Source organism: Haliaeetus leucocephalus, unplaced genomic scaffold (genome assembly GCF_000737465.1).
Source record: "Haliaeetus leucocephalus isolate CR32 unplaced genomic scaffold, Haliaeetus_leucocephalus-4.0 Scaffold2, whole genome shotgun sequence".
Taxonomy (NCBI): domain Eukaryota; kingdom Metazoa; phylum Chordata; class Aves; order Accipitriformes; family Accipitridae; genus Haliaeetus; species Haliaeetus leucocephalus.
The window spans coordinates 4,800,052-4,820,552 of record NW_010972438.1 but is presented as its reverse complement, the minus strand read 5'-3'; the positions used below and the strand labels follow the sequence as shown (position 1 = coordinate 4,820,552).

At 38.9% G+C, this 20,501-nt stretch overlaps 1 protein-coding gene across 1 annotated transcript in view; it reads left to right on the top strand.

Annotated features, from left to right (window-relative positions):
- PPP4R2 (protein phosphatase 4, regulatory subunit 2) overlaps positions 1-20,501 on the top strand; it is a 33,737-nt gene that overhangs the window by 1,246 nt on the left and 11,990 nt on the right. Inside the window, exon 3 of the mRNA XM_010573221.1 lies at positions 787-868. Coding sequence (XP_010571523.1) covers positions 787-868 — 82 coding nt within the window. The remainder of the gene's footprint in view (positions 1-786; positions 869-20,501) is intronic.

Below are 20,501 nucleotides of genomic sequence, written 5' to 3'. Positions count from 1 at the left end.
CCACGCTGAGGCGGGGGGGACAGGGGGTCTTCCTCACGGCTGAGACCCTTCTGGGGGGAGGGAGCGCCCTTGGCTGAGGGCGGCAGCTGCCCTCCGCCGGGGACGAGGGTCGGGGTCGCCGCGCTGTGGGTAGGGGGCTGCTCGCGTGGGAGGGAAAGGGGTCCCGCGGAGTGGGGAGAGGCCCGGGGGCTCTCTGTGGGGACGGGGAGGGGTGAGCCCCCAGTCCCCGCTGCCCTAGCGATCCCCCCCCGCCCCGGGCTTGCTCTGGGCTGCGTGAGGGGGAGAGGCAGAGGGAGGGTTAGTGACCCCAGCGGCTCCCCTCCTCCTCCTCCTCCTCCTCCTCCTCCTCCTCCTCCAGGCCCGGGGCTCCCCTCGCCTGGAGTGCCCTCTGCTCCCCCCGCATGCCTGCCTGCCTTCCCTCCCTCCGCCCTCGCCAGTGCCTTTTTCTTTTTCTCCCTCCCCAGTCCGCTTCGGCGCTAGCTTGCCTTGCTGGATACGCAGCCTGAGGAAATCGGTCTCTTTCTCTGTCGCAGCTGCTCAAAAGAAGTTGCAAATCAACTTTTGCTGCTCAGATGCATGTAGTCTCTCCACACAAAAATATTAAGTGTTTTACAGGGCTGGGAGGCTGGTGGAACTCTTGGGAACAGCTAAAGCGTTGTGAAAGTGCGGAAATGTTTTTGTGGGAGCTGTACTGATCGTTAAAGCAAATAAATCGCTAATTATTATGATTTTTTTTCTGTCCTATCTTCTTTTACCGTTCTTTTTGTGTCATTCTCGCACCAACAGATTTTGAGAAGAGAGGAAAGAAGGAAGTATGTCCAATACTGGATCAGTTTCTTTGTCATGTTGCTAAGACTGGAGAGACGATGTAAGTGTGACTTTTTTTGTCATCTTCAGTTGTAGCGAATAACACTTCTGCATTTTAAGTCAGTGAGATGCTACCTGGATTCTCTTTTTGTCTGTAGATTGCTTAGCGTGAGCTAAATCAGCTTGCCTTGGTTCCCATTTAATTTTGGATGGATTAGTTTTGTTTGCTGGTAGTTAGTTTTATCTAACAGGGAGGCTTTTTGTATAGGCTTTGCTCAGGGCTATCTGTCAGGTCTTACTGATCCTGCTCAGTACAGTAAACCTGTTGCTCTTTCTGCATTTTATGTGACATTGAGGTTTTTTAAATGGGAAGTTTAGCTCACTGTTATAATGTCTGTTGTATGCTGTTGTAATATCTGTTGTATACAGTATCTAATAGTATTATTTATGTAAAGATATGAATGGCTTGGATGATTTCTTTCTAGGCTTTGTATACCATGCTGTGTGATGATTGTGGCTAAATGCTTTTGGTGAAGAGGGGAGGATCAAGTAGGTGCTTTCTGCAGAAGAGGAGACATATGGGAACTACTCTGAATTTCCGTAGTTGCTCGTTTTTCAGCTCGCGCAGGACTTTCGCTTTTCCTGGACTTTCTTTCACAGATCACCCTCACGGATTTCCATCCGAAGGTGTGATGTAGCTGGAAGGAGCTGTGCTGCACGCTCCTTGTCAAGGATGAGCGCTGGTGCTGCGCTGGGTGACTTCCTTGGCGGATCACTATTTGGCAGGAAGGGGAAAGGCTTCCCTGGGTGCGTTGCTATAGAGTTGCTCACTTTCTGGCTCCCAGGCTGTCTCCTTGTTTTTGAGGCCTAGTGCCAGACTACAGGCTTCAGCAAGAGATACGTGCTTTTACTAGTGTTTTGTTAGCAACCAGTGATCGTAGGGGCTTTGTTCGGGTTTCTAGAATCCCTCTAACTTGTACAAGGCTTGTAGGTTTGGCGTTTGTGGGGGTTTTTTTGTTTTGTTTTGTTTTTTGTAGCTTGCTAGTACTGCTTGAATTAATGGTTTTGAAAGAAAAACAAGTTCTGAAATGTACTTTGCTCTTTGAATAGAAGGCTTTGGCTCAGCAGAAATACCCAGCTGTAATGCTTAATATTTTGGTGTAGTACTTCTTTTAATATAGACTTACTGTGGTGTGTTTTGTCTGTATAATATGTTTAAAACATTTTTCCTGTTCCAGAATATTTTTTTCAGACTGTTTCTATTGTTTCTGCCACTATTACATATATTGAAAGTAATTTTTAAAAGTGATTGTACAGGGGCAAGTTTTTGGGAAAATTCTTCCCTCTGTGAAACTTGGAGAATGAATAAACGCCTGACTTTATTTCCATCTGGGAAATGTAGATTTTTTTTTTTTTAATTATTATTTGATTATTACAAACTATTGCTTAAACCTGAACTGGAATCTATCATCTGGAACTTCATGTAGACACTGGCCTTCTATGTTTCCAGGGTTTTCTTTGGCTTATTTTTTTTAGGTCTGTAGCTTTTTCCAGCATTCTTGAACCTTTCAGTTGCATTAAATTGTTTTTTAAAAAACAATCGGATGTGAACATCAGAAGTATCTAATAGAATCTGGAGACAGACATGGAAATATTGTTCCATAACATTTAATTTGCTTCTCACTATCTGCCAAAGTCTGTATTTTTTAATCAAATACGCTTCTGTTTTCACTCCTGTGTTATCTATCAAAGTATCAGGAAGCAATAAGTAAAAAATCTCGTAAACATTCACGTAGAGATTGGTAACATGCATTATAAGAGCTTTATGTATTTTTAAGCTAGTACAGCTTGACTACTGTAAAAGTGTTCCTGAATACACAAACCTAGCAAATACATTTAATTCAAAATGAGTTAAATATTCTGTATTTCCAGTTATACAAAATTAACTTTTATTTAATAGAAATCTAAACCAGTTATAAATACATTGCCTTGGAATGAGAAGATGAAATCTAAAGTAATAGTTTGTAGTTATATTTATTAGGATTTTTAGGAAGTTCAGAGCTCAGTTTAAAAAAAAAAAGGGGGTTAAGTGAGGGGTAATTATACAAATGGTTTGCTGAGTTACTTATTGAAAAACAATGAATCTTAGTCACAGCCTGTTCCTAAAGTAACAAACAAAAAGTACCCGTGTAAGTGAGGACCAAGACAAATACGGACAAGTGAAATGTGAACTATTTTTGTTTTGAGTTATTGTTGTTTCTAGGAGAGTTATACAGTGTTCATGGGGGGTTTCTCAGCTTTTTAAACTTACTCTATGATGAATATTGATACTTAGATGAAACACTGCAGTCTACATCCTGGGTTAAATGTAGTGTTCTCGCCCCCCATAACTCTCTGGGCATAGTTGCAGCAGATCTTGTAAACAATTAGTAAACTTAGTTTGAAAGGGTATTAATGAAGTAAATTAAAATGACTTTCAAGGTTCTCGTCAAAGCATGATTGTGGCATACATAGCTTGCTTAACAGATTGAAAGCACAGGCTCATGTAAGGCGGTTGAGTACTTCCCCACCCCCATTTGTTTCAATGTGCTTATTCATCCGAGTGAGTTATGAACAGGTAGATGCAGGTTTAGGTTAGGCTGTAATTTTACTAGTATTTCTCTTGGCAGCAGTCTTGGCTAACGCAGCCCTTGTGTCACTGTTTCACTTGTGCTTGTTCAACTGTTTATGTAGCTGCATGGTAACCTAGAGCAGGAAACTGCTTGCAGTTGTAAGTAACTTTCTTTTTGGCAGCACTGTTTTTAAGAAGGTTCAGTTCATTGATCCAGCTTGTTTAGTCCCTGTTGACTGGTACGTCAAACCCCAGCACAACTGAAGAGGTGGCGTAGGGGAGGAACAAAGGGTAAGAGTTGTATAAGCTAGCGCTGCAACTATGATAAGGCTCTTCAGAGTGTGTCTATTGTAATTAAAAGTCTCTTTCATTTACAGGGAAGGTCTGGAGTAAAAATGTTGCTAAATTTGGTTATATTATCAGTGTAAACTTGGTTGTGTTACCAGTACCTTGCAGTAAAAGCCTCATCATGCACTCACATGTGTTAACTTCATCTATTTTAAGTTTAAGCTATCTTCTTGTGCAAAGTTAACCATTCACTTAATTGTTTGTGAGATTATGGCCTGCATTTACAAAAGCCTGTCTAAACTTCCTTTATTATAGGTGAACAGAAGCAAAAGTTTGATTGCTTGGCTACTGTGAAATATTTTAACAGTTGCTATGGTAAGACTTAGCCTTAGGTGAAGTATAAAGTTCTGGTTCAACCTTTTCTAATCTTGTGTTGAGTCTTAGGACTTTTTTTGTTTTCAGAGGAGTGACGTACTCCTTAATTGACTTGACTTTTTACTAAGATACTAACATGGAATTTCCTTAGTGAGACCAAGTATAGTCAGGGAAGATCATTATAACCTCCTTTTCTTGAGTTTATAAAAGATCAGTGTGATTTGCAAAAGTGGGTAGAGTGAAGAGATAGGAAATTTGTTAGTCTTAATATTTTACTGTATCTGAAAGACCTCTTAAAAACAGGGTATGTTTTTCTTGTTTTTTGCGTAAGAAATCCAGTTATATATTTTTTTCTGAAGTAGAAACAACTTTAAGAGTACAAAACTCACAGCACTGCAATACTGGAAGTGAAATGCAAAAGTGAAATTTTTTTTGTTCTTTTGAAGAATTCTTGAAGAATAGATAGGAAGATCACTTGACAATTGTGATCTTGTGTCTCGTATTAAAATATGTTTTCTCTTACCGCTTAAGAAATTCTCTTGGATTTAAAATCACCCTGCCCCTTCAACAGCAAAAATGTTTCTAAACCATTTATTTAGGTACTTCACCAAGAAAATCCCATTTGTTGGACTGGAAAGAAGAACTAGAATTTTCCTTTGGTTCTAAAGTTGAAAATAAAACTTAGAAAACAAAAGCAATGAAAAATTGTATGTCAATTTTCTCTGCATTTCCCCCACTCCTGCTCTGGGCAGGCAACCTATAAAGCGCAGTTTTAAAGGCTTACTGTAGTGGAAAGTATAATACAGGTGGTTACTGACCGTGAAGGAAGCCAGAAATAAGTAGTGATCTGGGGATATACAGTATATAGGCAGAAGTGATTAACTGTAAAATAGTTCTAGGCTTAAGTAGAGAACACTGGCCTGGCCAGGATGTAATGTAGTTATACCAGTTCTTGTCCTGAATGCAGTATAAACAGCCATTAAAATACATTTTGGGTTTATTTCTGTGCGTAGTCAAATTCTTTCCTCAGAGTTTCCCTGGAAGATCTGAAATATTAATTTGCACCTCATCTAAGTCTGAAGACAGAAGTTGTCTCTTCACTAGTTTCTTTGAGGACCAACATAAACGCTTTTCTCCAAAGTTCCTTGAGTCAAGTTTAATACATGTGATTGTAGAGCAAATGCGAACACCTGTAGTATCATCATAGAATAGTGTAAGTTGGAAGGGACTTCTGGAGGTCATCCAGTCAGACCCTGTACTCAAGGGAAGCTAATTCCAAAGTTAGTTTAGGTTGCTTAGGGTTTTGTGCAGCATTTCTGAAAAATCTCCAGTGATGGCAATTCCATAGCCTGTTTGGCACCCTGTTTCACTGCTTAACCACGTGCACTGGCAAAAATGTTTGCCTTGCAGCACCTTGGAGTTTCCCTTGGAGCAACCTGGGACCACTGCCTGTTAGCCCTCATTTGTGCATGTCTGAAGGGAGTCTGTTTCTGTCTTGCCTGTATGCAATTACTCCTTCCGTGGTGAAAGTCAGCAGTTGGATTCCACCACCGTAGCCTTCTGTTTTCCAGAAGAAGAGATGTTGCCTTAGCTTCCCACCTAGGTTGCATGCTGCAGCTCTGTTAACCATCTTAGTGGCCTTCTGCTCATCTCACCCTTTCTTCTCTCTTCTGTATTGCCTGACCCCAAACCAGACATAGTATTGTGGTTATGGACTGGTAAATGCCAGGTAGAGGGATATAATCACTTTGATACCGCAAATGTAGCGCAGTGTGCAGACAGCCTTTGTCACAGCAAGGGTACACTGACAGATGCTGAGCTTCCCGTCTGCCAGCGCAGGTGTTGGCCACAGTATTGACTCTGAGCAACATCATTTGTAACTGGTTGCAGTTAGACTTTGGACCCCATCAACCGCAGCTGCTACTGGGTAGGCCTGATGGTCCACTGAGTCTGTAGCTATCCAGCTTAGCCGCAAAGACGCTATGGGAGACTGTGCTGTACGTCTTGCTCAAGTTGGGTTAACGGTGTCCACTGATCTTCCCTCATCGACACAGTCAGTCAGGTAGATCAGGGACGATTTGCTGTCAGTAAATTATATAACTGTAAATGTAAGTTACGTAACTGTAGCTCTATCAAAGGTAATGGCAAAAAGTATTTTTTACCCTTTGATACTGTTTCATGTACAGTGTGTAGCAGTCAGCTATTTTTTCTTAACTAAGTTTTTGGAACACTTTTTTGAATCAGTTTGGCTTTTATATTATTTAGTTACAGCAGTGAAATAGTTTGTCAGCTGTAGAAAAGATGTGAGTGGAGATTTGGTAGCAATGAACATGTATGAGATAAGTTCCCATTCTCAGCTTTAGTGTTCTAATGATGTATTCTGAACTCTTGTGTAGTAATTCCTTTCTTATCTTACAACTATGTAGGTTTTTGTAGCCATATGTCCTTTGGCTTATTTCACATGCTTAAATTTAAGTCTACTTTTTTTGATAAAGTATGTTCTCTGGTCTTATTCAACTAGCAGTTTTGTTGCTTGACATGTGTATGCTAGTATTTTTTGACTAGTTTGAAATTTTGTTCTCATTTGGAGGCAAATCATTATCTGGAAGTCTTTAGAACTATTAGGGGAATGTAGTTCATTATGTTTTTTTAAAAAATTAAATAAAACAATTCTCAAGTTCCTGCCATAATAAACAGGGTAATATTTTTCTGAAAGAAGTCTGTGTGCCTTTGTTAGATAGGCCTCTTCCATTTCCATGTTCTCAGTGAAGCAAGAGATGTGAGTAAACTTCCTTGCATTGTTTCCTACTATTATTCCTCACTAACTCCATTCCACTAAGTGACTGGAATTATTCTCCACTAATTCCCTTTCCACTGACAGACATTGTGTTTTCTGTCTCATAATCCACAGATGCCTCTAAAGGACAGGAATCTCGGTTGAAAAGCCTGCTGATTTATCTTTGTCAAATATAGTTTAGCTTCCTTGCTCTTTTACCTAAATTATAAAAAATTATATATGTATCAAATGTACAGTTGTAGTACTTCAGAGGAATCAGTTGTGATGCAGATGAAATCACTTGCTCCTTTAGGAAATGCACACTATTGTAGTGTTTTATTTTCAACGCTGCCACTTCCTATCTGTTGGGAGTGGGGTTTACAGTATAAAGGTCAAACTTTAACTACCATTATAAAATATGCATGATGAACTGATCCTAATAAACTTTAGTCTCTCTGTAGAATACACATGTAAGGAGAGACAAAAGGCAGGCTCCTCATAGCGATGCTAACTTTTCAGTGTAATCGGACTATTTTAACTGCAAATGCAACTGTGTGTGCATGCAGACTTCCATTCGTAAGTATGTCTTTCTTCCCTGTTGCTGTATACAGTCTCTTATAAGCACACTCCCTGCTAGTCTTTTTGCAGACAGTTCACTGTTACTTTGCACAGAAAGCCACCCCACCATTTATTCCGTAGCGGTTAATACAGTTGCATGTGCTTCTGATGATCACCTTTAGTAGTATTCTGTTGGCACCCTTCTGCTCTTCGAGCTCAATTCTTCTGCATTGCTTAATTGGATTTGTTCTCATCCGCAGAGTTTCTATCAGTTCTTACCTTTACCTCTTAGTAATGTTTCTTCACAGCTGTAGTGGCTGCCTTGGTATTACCTCTATCTTTTCCAGTGAGCCTCCAGTCTCCTGTTCCATGGTGGCCTTGCTTGTTACTATTTCATTTGAAGTACCTTCCCAGACCTTTGGGTATTGCTCCACTCTGTATTACACTTTACAGTAGCAAGGATGTTTTCCTGTTTTGACCTTGTAATTGATGAGCCTTGCACCCTCTTTCTGTCTACAGATTTTGGGAAGGTTTGTGCTTGATGGCATGTGTTAGGGGGAGGGAACAAGGCAGTGGTGCATGCAGAAGGGAGGATACAAAGCAGTTTGGTCATCTTGGAGGGTGGTGGATTACCGGGTTTGTGGATAAACCAGACTGATGCTGCTTTTCCACAAAGTTCGTATGTGTCTGGCAGGTCTGGGTTTTAGAAATAATACTACTTGAAGACAGTTACAAGATTTCCATGATGGCTACACCCAATGAGGCTTTGCTCCGAAGTGGTAAGGGAGTATGATGACACAGAAATACCTGATGCCTGTGTATTACGTCACTGAGTACACCTTGTCGGCTCAAGCTTAGTGTGTGTCAGCTGAACTGCCTTGTGTAGAAGCCAATTGGATGGCTTTTGTTTCTGGTTTTGGAAGGAATTAATAATAGAAGTGTAATTTACTTGATCTTAGTAGTACTGCTTTCAGACCTGAGTGAAGCCTGTATTTTTGTGGGACAAGGCATGAACTGGCAAGCATAGGAATACAGTGCAAAGTCAATTTGGATCCAGTAGTTGCACAGGGTGCATTTTCCTTAACCTGGTTTCCCAGCTTTATTGCTTAATATAGTAAAGAATTGATAGTATTATCTCAGTGTGGTGTCCTGCTCTTCTGAGGTAACCTGTGGATCTCTATGCATTGGTCATTTAACAGTGATAGCTACACTTACCAGATGAGTTACAGCATTTCTTTTGTTTATTTGGTTATTCTGTGCAAACTGGTGATACCTGGAATGACTTCAGTGTCCTGTATTAGTAGACGTGGAATTTAATTTGTGTATGGAAGAGGTGATATATTTATATATGCAATTATCCAGACATCAGTTTTATGTTACTTGGAGTGATTTTTCTATAGGTAGCTCGTACGGAGATAGTAATTTTAACTTGCTGTAAGTTCAGGAAGACTTCTAAATATGCTTCACTTACTGCATAATACTTTTCTTAAATTTTGACTCCTGGGCTTCTGCTATACAGGTTTATTGAGAAAGTGTCATCTACTTAATGTTTCTGTATTCTGCCGGTATCAGCTCCAGAGTACTATAGAATTATATTGCACCTTTGCCTGATGGACTGTTCTTCTGTGGAGTATCTATTGAATGGGATGCACTCTGAATTGTGCTATGGAATTCCTGCAGAATCTATTATACAGTGCACAGCATCACTGTTGAAACATGCCTTAGTGAACACTAATCTGTTCAGTCAAATTTTATCTGAAATGGAAATAAGTAAAAGCTAAGAATAGTCCACAGAATTGTTAGAGTTGAAAAAAATATGGTTGTCTGAATTTCAACAATGTTCAATCATGTTAAAGGCAGATCTGGACTATGTAAGCGGTTTTGGGGAGGTATTTTGACACAGATAATGCCTATCTGCTATTGACAATATGTTTGGCTAGTGCACTCAAATGCAGCTACACTTATCTTTGGTAGAGCAGATGAATATAAATGTTCTTAGGGCTTGTGTGATTGTAACTTGAGAGAAGGCAGATACCTTCCCCCCCTCCTGAACTTTTTGTGCTAGTCACTTCAGTGATACTCTTTACAGTTCTAAGGTTGATGTGAATGTCCTTTAATTGAAGTTTAAAGGTTAACAATGAAATTTCAAGAATATGGTCACTGAAATCATGCCTTTCTGAAATAATTATTGCTGGTATAGTTTGTTGTAGTAATAACTGGATCAGTCTTGCATTAAGTGTTGCAGAAATGCGTAGTAATCTAGTCCCTGTCTTGAAGATACATTCTACAGAAATGAGGCAGATGTGGGCTGCGAAAACAGTTGCTGTACACAAAGTGGTTACTGAGAGTTCTGAACAATTCTGTGTATTTTATCATTAAGGTATGCAGGAAATATTATTTACAAGATTGGCAATCGGATTAAAAAGTACCCAAAACTCAAATGATATTAAGATCATCTAGTACAAAGGGTGCTAACTAATTTTTTTACGACGGTAAATGTAATAATTACACAGAATATTAGTAAAAAAATTGCCTGGAACTAGAGAAATAAAATCTGCTGGGGTAAAGTATCCTGTAAAATATGTGACAGGAGGAAGATACTAGGTCTGCATATATTGTGGCATAAGCTTAGTGTGGTTCCCTGAACTAGTGTTTTTTCTGCATAATAGAAGAAAAAAGGTAACTAAATTGTAAATAAGTTTAGTTGATACTGCTCAGGTGGGAGGACTTAGCTGGTACTTGATGCTTATACAAAAGTCTGTGTTTGTAAGACTTGGAGACCTTTGGTGTGCACTTTATAGGAAAGTCAATATCTGGGGTGATCATTCTACTTGTAATAAAACGAGTTTTTTAAGAAGTGGTATTTGAATATGTGCATAAATGAGATTATATGAAGAGTAAGAAATCAGAATAAGGTAAGAATTTACATATTGGTACACAGTGCAGAAGCACAGTAAGTGGAATAGTTCAGTAAATGTACCAGTTAATTCTTACCAGCCAAAAGTAACTTCAAGAAAATTTTCAAGTGGAAGAGGGAAATATAATAAAAATACCATCTACTTTTCATTTTGTCTTTATAGATAAGCCACTGCTGGTGGTTTGTGGAAGTTTTGAAGCCTTTCAGTTACTTTGTGCATATTGCTTTCTGCTCTGCTATTAAGGAATTTAATTCTTGAATGAAGAATCTGTTGTAAACTTGTACTTTTTTGTTCTGTGGTGAGTTTGCCTTTAAAAGAAAAGAAAATAAGTACTTGAGTTTGGTTTTAGATAACTATATTAAGAAGTATACTTTCCTGAAAAACTCTGAGTCCTAGTTCAGATTTTTTCTGTTCTGTGGAACAGCTGTATTCTGTTGGAGTCAGCTGAATATTTATCAGCAGAGATCAGAATTAGTCCCTTGATGATTACATATACTACTTTAATGTCTTCATCAGCTGTCTGTTTCCATAACTAAGTCTTAATCTTTTTTTATTCCTGGCAATAGCAGTAGTAATTTGCAAGTAGTAGAGGTGAACACTCATACTACCGAAGTAGATGTAGTTCTAATGTATTACAGTTTCCGTGGTTCTCAAATGAGCTTGTCATGCTCACAAGAAGAGCAAAGACTTAATTTAGGCTGACAACAATCAGCAAGTGAAAATGGAAAAATATGTTCTGTGCTTGTGGGAAATACCAGTTTTTCCTCTTCTGAGCTCTTCAATATATTTTTAAAGTGAAAGGTAACATGAGGTCAAATCCTCCTGCAGATAAAACGTGAGTGTGTTTTAATTTTACATGAGTTACCAGGTGAAAGTGAATAGGAAGAGCGCTTGCCAGCATGTTTTCCTAACAAGAGTATACCGTTTACAGCAAAGCACAACGCTCCAGTAAATTCGCTGTGCTGTATCACCTGAAGTTTAAAATTTATTGCTCATTCACAAACACCGATAAAGAATCTAGCACTTGCTTATGGTTTTAATTTAATGTTAGGTTGAAGGGTTTGTCGGCTTGCCAGAAGCATTTAAGAAGCTAGTCTGCATTGATGCACGGGGGATTTTACTGTGTAAATCTGTCGTCATTGTTTGGAATTTCCCATGTTAATCTGCACTGTGTGGATGGTGAAAATAGCAACAGTATGCAAAATAATGACACTAAAATTAATCGCATCAAAGTAGTGAGTATTAAAGTAAAGCACGGGAATTAGAAAAAGTTTAAAATCCAAAGAATATTTGAAGCAAGAGTGGAATTAAGTAAGGTATGTTCTTTTATCTGGTACATGGGTGCAGCTGCTTAAAGGAATGGCTCTCTTCATCACACATCTTATTCTTCCTTATCTGTAGCATTAATTTTGTGGTTAGGTTAGTGATCTGCTTCACCTCCCTGTGTGTGGGATTGCAGGAATGTGTGGGAGCAGCACACATTTTGGTGTAGACCAGGTATAAGGTTAAGTATGTGGTGGGGCAGCGCCCTTCTTCTCTGCGCTGTGATGAAATCCCTGCTGAACCACAACGTAGCTAATCTCCCCCTTAGTGGGAAGTCAGTGTTACTAGCTTTCTACCCCAGAATTTTTCAGAGGTATTTTCTGAAAAAATTGAAAGCCATTTCTCTACCATTGAGCACTCCTTGTTAAGAAGCAATCTTTTTTATTTTTAGAATAAATAGTGAAATAGTAACTCTTGTAAAAAATCTGGTATGTCAAATGGCAACAGGGTTTTGGGGTTTTTTTTGTGTGTGTGAAAATGCTGGGGATTGTGTTTTACAGGCAGTTCTTAGCAAGATTTTTAGCTTGTGCACCCCCTTCTATGTAACTGTGTACTTCCAGGTATCCTTGTTTATACCTAATCAATATACCTGAAATTAGGGTGTGCTAAGTAAGGCAAAGATTACAACAAAACAACACCAAAAGAATAATAGAGGGAGTAGGCTCTCTCTACTGTCTTTCCATCCCAAAGAACAGAGATAACCAAGGAAGGAGATGAGTGAGGGGAAGAGAGTGTCGTCAGTCTCCTTTCCCCCAGAGGACTGCAATCCATCAATTCCTCTGGATAGCTTTAGCTACTGACTGTGCTGGAGAGGACCTCTTTGATGCGTGCTCCGGTTGCTGCGCTGCTGCCAGGGAGCGGGACACTCAGTCCTGGGCAGGCTCCTGACGCTGCCTCTCAGGTGCTGCCCTTTCCACAGCTTGGGGGAAGGGAACTACCCTGGCTGGGGCTTCTCATGCCTGGGGATAAGTTCTGTGCTCTCTGGTGGCAGAGATGGGCCTTTGGTTTGAGAAGTGGCATGTTCCATCTAGTCCACAATATTCCTGTTTGGATACGTCTTGCACCAAGGCTGTGGAAGAGCACACTGGAAAGCGTGCCACCTTGCACAGGGATTTGAATTGGATATGTGATTGCTGGGTGCACTTCATTTTCTATGCCTTTTGACTTTTCAAATAGTTTTGGAGGTATCATTGGTAGACCAGACTAGTAAAGGAATTAACTTGTTTTGGATGAAACTTTAATTTTGCTTCTGGCAGCCTGGGGAAATGACTGTGTCCTAGAGTATATCTTCATCTTCTGCGAGCTCTGGAGCAAGGCACAAAAGAGAAGAAACAGTTATTAAAGTTGGCAAGTTATTTCACTTAAGAACACCTGTTTCCTACTAGCAAGTCTCTGTGGGAGTGTAATCTAAGTCAACAGTAATTGGGGGGTGGGGGGCAGGAATCTAATGTAAATGACTTGTATATCTTGTTACATGTTAAGTGAATCCTTCCAAGATTGTCCTTTGGTTCTTTCCTTCTGTGTTTTGAGGACTTTGCCTTAAAATCAGTTTAGCTGAACATGAAGTGATTGCATCCTAAATATACTATTTTGTACTTTTTTAAATTTCTGCTTGTCAGAGAGCTAGTAGTAGAAGAAGGGTGGAGAGGGAAGTGCTCCCTTTTACTGAGTTCTGGTGGTTTTTTATGGCCTGTTCAATGAACAGAATCAATAGTACATCTACTTTGTTTTCATTTTACGTTCTTTGTGGTATATAGCACGTCTCCAAAACAGATGGCGTCCTCTTAAAATTTAAACCAAGTAATTTTGTAATGAACTTAAACACTGTGCAGTCTGAAGACAGACATCCCACCAGGACTCCTGGGACTCTTAATGTTTTAAGTACATAGCTAGGTCTCTAGAAGCTTAACATCCCTTCAATATAATGTTTTTCTTAATTAAACCTGTAATCTGTGAAGCAATTCCAGAAAGATTTATGAAATAATTGCAGTACCTTCATTTCAGGAGGTAGCCTTATTTCAGGCACTCTGAATTATTCTTCCTGTTCTTCAGATAATTTTAGGTATTGTCCTGGCTTACCTTCCATGAGTCTTACCGAAGTTTGAAACTTAAAATCCTGTAGAGTTTGTCTAAAGTGTGTAAGCCATATGTACTACCTTAGTGTTATGTCTGATGTTTTAAAATAGTTGCTAAAAAGGGGAGACAACCCTAGTTGTCTTCTGCGCTTGTGGGGATTTGTAATCCAATCTGCACTTAATGTCCAAGTCATGTAGTAATGTTAGGGATGACGGTGTTGTAGCAAAGGATGACGGTGTTCCAGTGTAGTACTAAATACATGAGAAAGAACTGTATCACTTGTTCAACATGGATAGTTTTTCTTAAAAACAGTAGGGGAAGCACTGTGTTTGTATGAAGGAGGTAGGGATGTTGCAGTTACAGCTTTGTGTGCTTTCTTGTTCTAATTCTCCGAAAGGTAATGTTTTTCTGTGATTCTTCAGACGGCAAGACGACTTTCCTCTTTGTTTCAGGTTCTTAAGTTGCCTTTCACTATTACTTTTGTTACTTGGTTTTTAATGTTTGTCAAATCTTGCCCAGACAACTTGGTTAAATGTTTTTGGTTTTCTGCTCTTTTTGTTGAAATGTCAAGTCTCCCAAAGTGAGTTTACCAAGTGGCAAAAGAATCAAATATAAAAACTTGTCCAATGGTCGGAAGAAAATACCAGTTAATTCTCAGACATACAACAAACATCTCAATAGTGCAAGCTATTGACAGAGGGTTCACCTCTTTCACAATAACCAGTGTGTTAAAGGAGAAAGCTGCTTTCTTAGTTTCATCAGTACAAACAGTTTGAGTAAGCAGGAGATAAGGGAATAGGGGGGGAAGTCTTTTGCACTCTGGGAGTGATAGGATTAGATTATTTCCATGTAAAATGCAATTTTTTTTTTATATGCGCATTTGGAAAAAGATTAATTCTGTCCAAATCATGTTAGTGGAGAAGCAATTGTACCTTGCAAGCAACTTTGTGCTAGTAATTCTTCTTTTAAATCAAAGCATAGCATCAGATTACTTGAACTGCTTTCTGTCTAAGGTGACCTCTGCCCCTTGTTGAAGAGTGCTGTTTATCAAATCGAACTGGTGGATTTCTAAACTTGGTTGATGTTGCTTGGCAAGCTTCAGTTGATCTGTAGTAATGGATTAGTTCCAACAGAAAATCATGTAGTTCAAGTACAGGTGTGAAATAATTTGCTTTTATTGGAGAACAAAGTTTTTTAGGATTGTGTTCTTCCTTGTTTCAGCTCTGGTAATGCTAGGTTATGTCCCTTGTCTAAATTAATTTTTTTTTTTAAATTCTTCCTTCCCTGTGCAGTGGAGATATTTTTGCTGCCTCATCAACTTTCAGTGAATAAGTACGTTATTGTAGTACTGTTGTGACTGTAGAGTTTCCTTACACTCCTTTGTGTCTGTCTTCATAGGGCTTAACTTTCTTGTCTTTGCTTAGTAATTCTGACCCCGTCCTGGGGTTTTGTGTGTTTGTGGGGGGGATTTTTTTTTTATTTCTTTATTGGTGGGGTTTTTGCATAGCCTGTCATTTTATTTAATCTCTGCTTGCTCATTTCATGTCTTATGTCTTCCCCCACCCCTTTTTAGCCTTTTTTCATGCTGCCTCTAATTATACGTAAATATTCTCAAAACTTGCTTATGTTTCTTGTATTATTGGCTGTTTGGTCGGGTGCTGTCTGCTTTTCTGTTTGATTTCTGTAAAACACAACTGAGTATCTTCAAACACTGAAGTGTCTTCCATCCGTGTTTCTCTGTTATGTTTCTAATTTTTTACTTAAATTGCAAGGTCAGGGACTGCATTCTGGTACAACATTATGGTGTTAAACATCTTTTCATACGCATAGTTATTAGCATATATTAAATTTAGGACATAGTGCCATATATTTAAGTAACATACAAAGACTGAGCTGTTGGACTCTGTATGGCTTCTATGCTTTCATCTGTTGCTTGACTATTAAATAAAGGTGCTTTTTTTTAAAAAAAAAATTAAATTGTTGAGGTAAACTACCAGCATTTACATTGGTCCTGGGAGAATTTGAGGTGTGTGGTTCTGCTATGATATATGTATCTATACAAGCTATAGTTCTGAAGCGTGCTGTGATTGCTTCTTTTCAGCCATTCATTACTGCCTTTGATGACTTTTTTTTCCCTTGGTAGGTGCTTTTTTAATAAAATCAGTTTCTTCCTGTAATTTTCTGTATGTCAGAGCAAAACCTTTAGGTTGCTATAAGGGAAGGATGGTGCAGGAGCTGGTGGGAGGGAGACAGAGGACTCTCTATTTAAGAAAAAAATGCCAGCTTTTTCTTAAATACTCCAAATAATCATTTAGAGTATTTATCTTTGAAACCACAGGCTCGTTAGCCCAGGGGAGCTGTCTTTGTACAGGTGTATTTACACAGGATGACCCAGATACTGTGGTGAAAGATGTTTTAGATATACATAAAAAATGTATATAATTTCAAAGTTGTCATTCTCTAGAATGAAAGTACACTGAACCAAACTATTTTAGGATCAACTAATTTTTTTAAGTTTTGTTTCTGAAGATACTTGTACAGATCATACAGTGTTCACAGGAATTTTTTTTCTTTGGCTATAAAGAAGCTCTCAAAAAGTTGCTAATACAAATTCACAAGTTAGTGTAGTGGACAGGAGAAGCATGGTTTAGAAGGCGTTAAGTGTGCATTTAGAAAAGGCTGATTATGTACAATGCTGAGTGGGAAGAGCAAGTATTTATAAACAAGCCTGTTCAGAAGAAAGTATGAATAATATTTTCTCCATGGAATTTCTTCAATTTCATTTCTTTACAGAGCTTAAAGTGTTTGTCAGTCATTTTCCAGTGAATAAAACTTAATGAAGTTGTACATAAATCTGTGTAGAGGAGTTTTCTTGCACTTCTGTTTGGCTCTTGATTTAACTACAGAAGGTATTGACCAAACTTTGCTCATTTTCAGTGTCTCCCATTTTGTAACAAAGCAGCTAAAATAGAGGTCTTGCATCCTAATGCTAGAGTTGTTCTCAGGTAGCTTGTGATACATGTTGGAAGACTTTTCTTGAAAACAGATATTTGCCATTTGTTTATCTCTTCTCACTACTGTAGTCTGGCTTTCTAAGTGACTGGTCTTTCAGTGTATGCTGATAACTTAAAATTTCTAGAGGTGTAGATATAGATTGCTTTGATAATTAGGAGGATATGCCATTTTTAATCTTAAATTTTTGTGCTGTATTGGCTAACAGTTCTACCCACTGTTTCTGAACTAATTGGTTTTCTGTATGGATGAGATGCAAGTGAGTTTCAGGAGTTTAGCTGATACCAACTTCTGTATGTCATTTTCATAGACTGGTAAAACAGGAAAGGTAACTTTCCTCTTTCAACACTCAGTTTTAATCACTTCCACTGAAGTAAATGGAAATTAAGAAAATCTTGCTGTCCCTGCAGAAATGACTTTTTTTTTTTGTCAGAAGTGAGTTCATTATTTTCACAAATTTTTTTTCACATACACAGATACTTCTCAGTTTTGTAGATTGATTTGAGTCTTTCATATATAGTTTAAAAACAGTCTTCAAACTTTGTGGTACATTGTCACAAGTGTAGGTAAGCTTCCTTAGCAGATATGCATAAGTAAGGTTACTTGAAGTAAGATTCTTTCATATAAATCCTTTATTAATCCACCTTGTGTATTGCATTTCTTTTCTGAAGACTTGTTCAGAGTCAGCTTAAACTAGAGGCATAGTACACAGCTGTCTAGGAGGTAGACTGTCAGTATCTGGTAACATGGTGGTAGATGCTGCTGTCGCTGATGAAGGGACCTGGCTTTGGGGGAAAAGGAAGCAATTGCAGTTCTGGGTGAAAGCAGAAGCAGAAACCTGCTTTCCAGAGCTGCTCCCTCTTGCTTTCGAAGTATTTTCTTCCTCCTGTAGGAATAGTCTGTAGTTCTGCCCCCTTCCTGGGGGGGGTTGGCAGACGCAGAATGATAAGTAGATGAGGTTAAGAAAGAGGGGAAGAGGTATTGCTGCTTTCTGGGTTGGTAGGAAAGGCAGGGAGGTAACTGCAGGATGGTGGGCAGAAGTTGGAGATTCTTCATCCTAGGATAATAATAGAAGAGTTCGGCCTAACAGAAACAAGTGACCTGCATTGTAGCCTCCAGAAACCTTCCTCCTTCTTCCTGCCTTCCAGGAATCCACTGTGGTGCCACTGCAGGACTGAGTTTTGCCTACACGGTTGAAGAATCTGGAGCTGACTCAGTCTTTTGTGGTGCAAATAATATTTCCTGTTGAGTGGCTGGAGTTCCCATGTAACTTACTGGTACTGGGATAAAACTTCTCACCAGAAACCAGTTGCATAGGTTGAAAGTGCTTCAAGACCATCATCTAAATGGGAGCGTGTTTTAATGTTTAACTTACAACACTGAGGTCAGGAGATTATGCTCTAGAAGCACGAGACACCTCTGTGACTTCGAAGGAGTTGCTTATGGTACGAACTGCAGTTATATCTATGATTGCAACGTGAATGTACCCCTTGCTTTTAACCAGTTAGCTTTCATGCTGCTAGTAGCCCAGCTACAGCAGCAGGGAATTCAGCAGTGTTGAAAAAAACAGCTTGAGAAAGAGAATAAATATCTAAACAGTAAGCGTGTCCTGACTTCCTGCTGCTGTGGTTACACTGCTTCTAGCAACAGCTTGTTTAGTTGATTTAAAGCTGGTGTTGCCATATCTGGGTTAGCTGTAGTCGGGCTTGTGACTGCAGGATGAGTTTATCCTTAAACTCTGCTTCTGTTTGTAAGCTGGACTGTGTCACCTGGTTGGCAGTCATTTATTAAGTGTTTCGAAATACAGGATGAAAGATGCTTTTTATGTCAGTATTGCAGTGTATTGCAGATGCGAGTTCTCAGCCTTTTTATAACAGAAGAAATACTAATTAAAAATACTTGGGTTTAAAACAAGTGACAGTTCTCGACTTCTGTATAGGGGCAAAATGTTACTTACTTTGTTTTCTGTAGCTTCAACATTGTAAAGAGGAGCTGGTGGGTACTGCTTTCAGGCAGTAGATTCCATTTTAAACTTTGTATGTTGTTGGTTTATTTCAGCAACACTGATGCATTAATAGTCTATGAAAAGATAAGTGTTACTATTTAGCAAGAAATAAATAAGAAAACAAAGAACAGTTCAAGTTTTATAGTGTGAAAAAATACCTAAAGGGGGTTGTCAAAGAATGTTTAGAATAATAGTAGAATTCCCTTTCATGAGGCAAGTAAAGCTCTTGGGATGCTCTGTAGGGAGTAATTCCACTGTGGCATGGGGTGATTTACTAGGAGTTTTCTGTCTGTGTTTTGTGATGTGCTTATGTAATAACAAATCACAGATTTAAGAAAGCTTTGGTCTCAGGGTGGTAGCACTGCGGAGTCGGATAGCTTTTTAATTTAACATTTGTAGTAGTAATGCCTAATATTGTACACTGGAAATGTAGTATTCTGCTTTGGCTGTATAATGCTAATTGGAGCAATAATCCAGTGAGACTCAATGATGATGTTTAATCTATCCATGCCATTCCCTTTTGGGACCTGTTTCTTCTTTCTTTCTATTTTTGTTTCTGCTTTTACTATTATTCACTAAGTCCTGTGTTCCCCTCTGTTGTGAGGTGCTTAATGGTTTCTTGTGAAGGAAAAGGGAGGTTTGCTTTCCTCTTCGGATTTCTTTCCATTCTTGCGTATTTATCACTCCTAATAAAAGATGGGGGTTTCGTGTTTGAATCTCTGTAGGTAAACCTGAGCTAAGTTTTTCCCCTTTTCATCTCATAATTATTTCTTTGAGATGAAGGAGAAAATTAAGGCAAAGATAACATGGCACTGTTTTTCTGGTGAAAGTAGGCTAATATGACTTCATTGGCCTGTGGTTTTGTATTTGGTAGTACCGCTGCTTGAGAATAGCATGCAGGACACAAAACGTCGCTCTGCTGGGGAGTCACCACACGTAGCTCACAGCAGAAATAGTTGTAGCAGCCTGACAGAAGGTCAGATGTTAGGTGGGGTTGAAAATAGTCAGGGCTGTTTCAGCTAGTTACAGCCTGTTACAGCCTGTAGAAATACAACCTTTGGCTAAATAGTATTTTTTTCAGCAGGACCTGAAGGGCTGTCCAGGGGTTCAGATTTTATGCTTGTTTGATTTGAGCCTGTTCATTCCAGATTGCGTATGTTATAGATAAATGTCAAAGATAGTTTTCTCTCTTTCTTTATTGTTGGTTTGTTATTCCCCCTGTTTCTTCTTTTTCTCCACTAGCATCTCCATCCTGTAGCTGTGAAAGCTCCTGCATCAGCGTTAATAGAATAAAATTGATAGTAACTGAACTAAATCAGTTGCTTTCCAGTTGCTCCCTACTCTGCTAAGAAATGGACTAGCCGGAGGAGGCCCAGAACTTGTGTAACTGTTATGTGGGGCGATTGGTGTAGAAGAGCTTTCTCAGCAGTTTCCCACCTTGTCCGTTGTATGCAGTGTGAGAGACCTGTTTTCTTGAAAATTTCAATATATATAATTCTATAAATGATAAATCTTTTAAGTTGTAAGGCAGAAGGTAATTTGGAAAGATCTTAATAGACTACTTACTGTTGTGGGAATGTTTTTCAGGAGTCAAAGTTGTTTTGCTCAAATATTCATCAGCAAGTACTAACTGTGATACAAAGTAGACTTGCCATTCAGAGAAAAAGAGGTACTATTAAATGCTTTTAAGGTGCATGGATACTGAGCAGTTAGTACAGAAGGCCTTTCTGTAAGATTTTGTAACCAAAGCAG